This window comes from Anser brachyrhynchus (genome assembly GCF_964034855.1).
Source record: "Anser brachyrhynchus genome assembly, chromosome: 3".
Lineage (NCBI taxonomy): Eukaryota > Metazoa > Chordata > Aves > Anseriformes > Anatidae > Anser > Anser brachyrhynchus.
This window is the reverse complement of record NC_137696.1, coordinates 21,654,406-21,661,602: the sequence shown is the minus strand read 5'-3', so window position 1 is coordinate 21,661,602 and position 7,197 is coordinate 21,654,406. Positions and strand designations below refer to the sequence as shown.

At 40.9% G+C, this 7,197-nt stretch overlaps 1 protein-coding gene across 2 annotated transcripts; it reads left to right on the top strand.

Annotated features, from left to right (window-relative positions):
- The first annotated feature begins 9 nt into the window (after nt 1-9).
- Nucleotides 10-7,149, top strand: TRMT61B (tRNA methyltransferase 61B). Of its 2 annotated transcripts, none has more exons than XM_080587619.1 (7): nt 10-474; nt 556-658; nt 4,241-4,431; nt 5,465-5,556; nt 5,973-6,211; nt 6,821-6,901; nt 7,046-7,149. In XM_080587619.1, exons 1-7 carry the CDS (start codon nt 25-27, stop codon nt 7,087-7,089), a joined length of 1,200 nt encoding a protein of 399 aa, XP_080443745.1. In that variant the 5' UTR covers nt 10-24; the 3' UTR covers nt 7,090-7,149. The 2 variants fall into 2 exon arrangements, with proteins under 2 accessions (XP_080443745.1, XP_080443744.1); XM_080587618.1 differs by having other exon boundaries at nt 6,794-6,901.
- Nucleotides 7,150-7,197: the final 48 nt, after the last annotated feature.

Below are 7,197 nucleotides of genomic sequence, written 5' to 3'. Positions count from 1 at the left end.
GGCGGGGCGGGGCGGGGCGAGGCCATGGCGGCCTGGAGGGGGCTGCGGAGGGGGCTCTGCTGCGCGCCCGGCGGGCGGCGGCCGGCGTGGGCGGCCTCGCTGTCGCCGGAGGAGAGGCTGCGGCGGATGCTGCCGCCGGAGCTGGGGGCGGCGGGGCCGCGCGGGGCTCCGCGGCCCCCTGAGGAGGAGGAGGAGGGGGCGGCGCGGTCGGTGCCGGTGCCGTTCCGCGCGGGGGAGCTGGCGCTGGCGGAGGCGCCGCGCAGGCAGCGGGCCCCGGTGCGGCTGCTGTGCCGGCTGGCGGCGGGCGGGGCGCTGGCCGCCCCCGGGGGGCTGCTGCCGCACGAGCACATCATCGGGCGGCCGCCCGGAGAGCTGCTGCGCCTGGCGGGCGGCGGGCGGCTGCTCGTGAGGCGGCCCTCGCTGGAGGAGTACGTGCTGCTCATGCCCCGCGGGCCCGCCATCGCCTACCCCAAGGTGCCCGAGGCGGGGTCGGGGGGACACGGGGCCGAGGGAGACCCCTTCGCGCCGGTAACGTGCCGCTTCTCCTCCCCGCAGGACGTCAGCGCCATGCTGCTGATGATGGACGTGCACCCCGGGGACACCGTGCTGGAGGCTGGCAGCGGGTCCGGGGCGCTCAGCTTGTTCCTGTCCAGAGCGGGTGAGAGCCGGGGCAGGGGAGGTGGAAGCGGGGCCATGCCCTTAGGGCATGTGGCATGTCTGATGGTCAGGGAGTTGCGGTCAAATCTTAAAAGTTCTGCAGCAGATTCAGTTTTAACCTAAAGAATAACTCCATCTCTGTCAGGCCTGCGGCAGGGACTGCATTTTGACTGTACTTTGAGTGTTGGCATGCAAATGGTCCATACAGGTCCTACAGAAAGCTGAATTTTACCTCTTGGTACTGTTGGCTTTCTAGCTTATTAGGCCCATCTTCCTGTCTCGCACCTTTCTCCATTTTCTTTTCCCCCTCTCATTGGACCATCGGAGTAATGAGATTGCTGGGTACTAGTGAAAATGTTTGTTTTCCTTCCAGCTAGCCTGGTTGGAGCTAGATTTCAGCGCTCTAGCAGATGGGCAGCCTTTGTTTGCACTCATCACCGCTGTTGTGTTTGTACCATCCAATTCCATTAACAGCTGGTTTGCGGCATAACTTGGCAGATATCTATTCTTTTCCTTCGTCTAGGCTCTGGGTTTAGTTTCCCGCTAGTTTAGCGCCCTGAGCCTGCTCCCTGCATGGCCAAAAGAGAGTTGGTGTCTGCAGCGGGGAATTGATAGGCACTGACATCGCTGACTGGGGCAGTAGGTAGGCAGAACCTCTTTGCAGTACCCCGTAGATAGTTTAGTCTTGCTGGAGTCTGTTTTGTAGTTGTTTGAGGAGAAACCTCACCCTTAAACTTCATCTCATCTGTAGGCATCCTGGTAGTGGACCACACTTCAGAGTAGTTTGATCGATGGGCTCCTGATAGAGAAACTTCCTTAAGGAAAAAGTCATGAATTTTTCAAACATGAATGTTTCTGAGGTTGCTTAGTATTGAGCAGGTATGTTACTAATGCCAGCTATCCGATTCTGTTCCAGGATGCCAGGTCTTACTGCTGAGGAGAAAATGAGGAATTAGGAGTGGTTACAATAAGGGAATTGCGTAAACTAGAGTGCTGAGATCCATCTCATGAGCTTAAAATCAGCAGGAGCATGTAAGCAGCCAAAGAGGGAATCTGGAGAGCCCCCTGCTGAAATGAACAGAGCAGTTCGTTCTTAGTTCTTTGTTTTAGCTGCAGTAATCTCCACCGGGCATAAGCTGAAAACACTTATTTTAATAAGCCGTTAAAAGCTGACCAAAGCTCACTCAACTGCAGGTCTTCTTGATGTATGTTAGATACAGGTTTTGAGGTCAGCAGGTGTACCTCAGCTCCCTCACCCTCTCTCTGCCATGTACTATTATTCAGTCGCTTTCAGTCACCTTTCTGCAATAACTTTTCTGGGGTCCCTTGATGGGATTTTGAAGATAGTATGGAAAAATCTCAAAGCAACCGTTGCAGTCTTGGGAGCTAGAAACTGGCAAAACAGAAGAGGAAAGCTTCTCTTTCCAGAAATGTATTTAGAGGGAAAGTAAGAGCCTTTATCTTTTCCCTTCTTCCCCTACATGCAGACCCTAAATCTGAAGAAAAAGCTTGAATGCTTGTTGTTTGCTAAGGCAATAGTTAGTTATTGCCAAAGACAGCAAAGGAGTTTTTTGCACTGGGTATTCAGTCCACTACGGCTATTCCATCCAAGCACGTATGGACTTGCAGATTATTCCTCTCCTTTTTCGGTCTTGTCTCCTTCTGATCGCTTACTTGAATTTAGCTGTAACCGTAGAAAGTCAACAAAATCCTTTGCATCACCAGATCATTCACCTTACCCATGTGAAGAAAGCAGTCCTTGTGCATCTGTTCAGTTCTGTTTCGAGGAGAGGGGAAAAAAGGTACAAGATTGTATTGCTATTCTCAAGTATCTTGAACTTAAATCAGCACCAAATACAAACAGCTCTAGTTACAGTTTGATGCAATTTAGTGCTGGCCTGGAAATTAATAGATTTGACTTGCTCTTTCCCAATAGTGGCTAATTTTGCCACCATTTAATACAGTGTTACCCAACAAGAAAAATGGCTGCTACATAGGTAAATGCTGAAATTTAAATACAGTGGATGCATTACCAAGGTCCACAGAAATTTCCAAAATTCTCATTGAGTTATCAAATTTGATTAATATTCTCTCCTTGTGTTATTCATTTAGTGTTTTGTGTTCCATTGTCCTTTATTGTTTTCCAGCAACTACTGACATGCAACAGGACAAAGTTAGGACTATGTTAAGAATGTGACACTTACGATAACAGTAAGATCTTTGAAAAGTAGAAACTGTGATGTATGCAAACCTCACATACTGCAGCTTCACTATAATGGAGGTGTTTTGTTTTATTTTGTTTTTCCAGATAACTGGTTGTCCTTATTTTTCTGGAAGTCAGTTTTAAAATGTAGGAAACTTTAGAATGAGCAGAGTAAGGAGTAAGACTGACTCCAAGGTGAACAGTTTTATTCTTCAAATATTTCCAAATTTTTAATTTTGAGTAATAAGAAGTTCGTGCTGCAATTCTACAGTTGTTTAAGATGATCTAAGAAGACTAAAATCCTCCCTCCTTTCATATTGATTCTGGCCTCAGGGTGAGTTAGATCATGGAGAGATTGGCAGGAAGCCTGTCCCTTATTTTGTTGGGTTTTTTTTTGGATTCACAGTGGGATCAAATAGGTGAGGGAAGGAGTCTGCTGACTCCACCTTAAAATGGCTTAAAAAGTCACGGAACATGACCTGCAGAAAGCTATATTTGCCCATTAAAAAGTATCAAGGAGAAGTGAATGGTATGATTGGTTTGAGAAATTAGAATAATGCAAGTATAGAATGATACAGCAATGTATACATTGCTGGCTTTGCCTGGATAGCCTGCTAACACTTCCTTTACAAATAATATTGTACAGTAAATTTCAAGATAGCAAAACTTAAAACAAGTAATAAAGTAATTTATAATGGTCATAAACAATAACATGAAACTAACACAACCATGTGTAAATCAGGAAGTACATTAGGAAAATTCGTCTATGGGACTGAGATCATCGAGCAGGTCTGGGGGGTTTCTTATCCCTTCCTCAATTCTGATTAAGGGAAAGGTGGAGAAAGAACAGCAAACCTTTGTTTTTAATAAACAAACAAACAAATCAGGATCATAAAATATTTAAAACCATCATTTTCAAATCTTATTAACAACAGAAGCAGTGACTAGCTGTCCTCTTCATAGCATCTGTGAGTAGTGACCTACATTACAGCTCTTTCAGCTGCTACCTCTGGTAACTGTAGTAGATAAATCATGAGTAGATTGGGCCACAGATGCTCAAGTCAACTCTTGCTGCAGGAGTTACTTTGGGAGGACATCTTAGGAATAGTTTGCAATGCTATAAATATGTTTTGTTTCTATCTGTGTATTGACTGATTTCAGTATATAAAATAATTAACCCAGCACTTTATCTGCATATACCTGTTTTAAATATAAGGGAAATAATAAATTGTAATTGATTGTTTCATATGTGGTTATTTCCTAAAGTGAAGTTGAGATTTAACAGCATACTTCTGTCACTTACAACGCTACTTTTTCCTAAATTCTTTATTGTGGATGGGGGAAAAAAGTAGTAAATCTAGTATTTTTGTTTGTTTTAAGTTGGGCCCAAAGGACGAGTTGTAAGTTATGAAATCAGAGATGACCATCACAATTTAGCAAAGAAGAATTACAGGCACTGGCGTGCTGCATGGGAAATAGGGCATATGGAAGAGTGGCCAGATAATGTGGATTTCATTCTTAAAGACATCTCAACAGCTGCTGAGGATATGAAATCTGTAACATTTGATGCAGTAAGTGCAATAAAAATCCCCTCATATGACATAAATCAATGCTTATATTTTCTATATAATTTGAAACCTCTAGTGCTCACACTTGCAGTGGGATCCCCAAATCTAACGTGATTGCAAAAGCAATCGGATGATCATCAATGAAAGAAACACCATGATTTTTTCATCAGGTTATGGGTATTTCAAGGTTTCAATTACACTTTCCCATGTAAGAGTGATATACTATAGTCGAGAAATATTAAAATTAATCACTGTTGTCTTGTAAGCAAAGATATACTTATTTTCTTGTATTTTGGAGAAATGCAGAAAATTTTGTATTTGAGTAAGACATTTCAAACGTTAAGGAAAATATACAAGCTTATTAAAATACGAATACTTAAACACTTTGCTATCAGCTCTATGGAATACATAATGTTACTAAGCAAACTAACTACTTCTATTAACTCTTCAAATAAATGACAATTGTGTTAAAGGATTTAAGTGAAGAAACAAAATATCACAAAAATACCATTTTTGAAACCTTTTGACAATCCACAGGAAGGATCGCGTGCATCCTTTCTCACCATTTCAGTTTGAATAGTTTTCTAGCAAAAGATGGATAAATTGACAAAGAAGTTTTCTCAATCTTGAAACAAGGAGCAAGTTAGACATTGAAACTATAGTGTGATCACTGTATTATGCAGATGCATTGAACTTTTTAACATTTGTAAACAGGACATCTAAAGCTGTTTGTAAGTGTAGTCTTACAGAAGTTTTTATTAAGGTGAACAGTGTGGAGTTTAATTAGGAGGAGGTTTAACGTTTCCACAGGACTAATGTGTTGGTGAAACATGACTTGTGTTAATAGAAATTCATTTGGAAGTAGCATGGACTTTGATTTGTAAATGTTGGGACCTGGTGTTTCTCTAAGCTGTTCAGAGGCAGTAATAAAATTAGTTTGCAGTTACAAGCTGCTATAGTATGCATTCATTTTTCATACATAAATGTTGTTTTTCAAACACTGTTGTTACGGAAAAAAAAAATCTTTCTCTTGCAGATAACTCTGGATATGATTAACCCTCAGTCTGCTTTATCTGTTGTATACCCAAGTCTTAAGCAGGGTGGTGTATGCACTGTATATTTAGCAAAGTAAGTATTTACCTTCTGGCACTCAGAAATTTGTTCAGGCATCACCTGAAATTGTTACAAAACCAAGCATCTCCTAAAACATACATCCAATGTAAATGTAGTAATTAAAAAAAAAAAAAAAACTTTCTTTGCATTTTTCATTTATTTCCTTTTTTAGGAGTTGTATAAATTACACTTGGCTATATCTTTTGGTCTGTACTTCAGGAACTATGGTCAGTGGAAGTTTTTAATGACATCCTCAAAATAACTTTGCACTGTTTTCAATTCGGTAGTCAGGTTGCTAGCTCCTTTACCCTAAAATCGAAGGACTTGTATAAACAAAGGTGAAGAATGTGACAAAGGCAATAGAATTGAGGCTAAGTTTACTATATTGATTTGAGTTTTCAAAATATTTATCCTTTGCATTTCTTCAAAAGCATCACGCAGGTTATTGACCTTTTAGACAGAATACGGACCTGCAAGCTCCCATTTTTGTGTGAAAGTATTGCTGAGGTAACTCATAGAAAATGGTTGGTACTTCCTGCTAAAATCAAGAATTGCAAATCAAGCCAAACAGTGGAAACTCAAGAAAATATTGAGGAAGGAACTCACCAAAAAGACTATGATGAAATCCATGTTCAGGATCAAATAGTTCTGAAAGATGTTGAATGCAATGGTAAGAACGTTATTGTTAATGAGCTAGCCTGTTATTAGAATTTTGATAACGTAAAGATACAATGAAGGCAAAGTTGTTTGTTTTAGGAAGATGAGGGCTGTGTTTCTTTTCCTCGAGATCAGCTATAAACAAGCTTTTGGACAACCTAGACATTGTCAGGTTTGAAAAATGATTAATTAATGGTTATTTAAATATCTTATTAAAAATCCAGACTAAATAGAAAATAAATGGCAGTCAGTATGTACAAAATGACTGTCCTTCCACTACTATTTTCAAATAGAATTCAGTCCTCCATACTCAGCCTATTGCTGTTTTAGAGAACCCTGCTGGGCTCAAGGATTCCATAGAAGAAATGTTACCACTGTACTCCGTATACTAATTGTGCTGTTTTAACAAATCTAGAAAATATACATACTTGTAAATTCTGTAGTAGAGCACAGAGGTCTGAATGTACTGATAAATGGCAACAAAGCAATTTAAGAAAAACAGTAAGAAAATGAAAAGATGTCAAGGAATAGTGCATGTGCGTTGCTAACTGTACTCTGTTTTGTTGTTGTTTTTCTTTGAAAACTTGCTGGAAAGAATTACAAAATGATGTACTTCTCACAGAATCATTTTCTGATGATGCTGAAACATACTGCTCAGTACCTTACGTTGCTAGACCATCTAAGTGGCAGGATGCTCATTCAGGTGAGACACTAAGTGTATTCTATATATATTTTTTTTGTACTAGGACTTCACATGTTGCTACATCATGAAATCATAACATTTATAATAAACTAAAAATTTTACATTGAAATACTGAAGTAGTAACTTGTTCTGTTTTTCAATTAGCGTTCCTCACCAAGCTGAGAAAGTTTCGACCCCTGCGTTCTTGATGCTGCTGTGATGTTAGCTACTAATTTGAGTGTTGTATCAGAATAAACTGTTACAAAATAGCTGTGTTTTGCAAGTTGTGTAACTTAAGTAATTTCTGCTCTGATTTC

Coding starts and splice junctions, on each gene's coding strand:
- TRMT61B (XM_080587618.1), top strand. CDS start 25: ATGGCGGCCTGGAGGGGGCTGCGGAGGGGGCTCTGCTGCGCGCCCGGC. Junction 475..555: donor CCGCCATCGCCTACCCCAAG/GTGCCCGAGGCG, acceptor TCCTCCCCGCAG/GACGTCAGCGCCATGCTGCT. Junction 659..4,240: donor CTTGTTCCTGTCCAGAGCGG/GTGAGAGCCGGG, acceptor GTTTGTTTTAAG/TTGGGCCCAAAGGACGAGTT.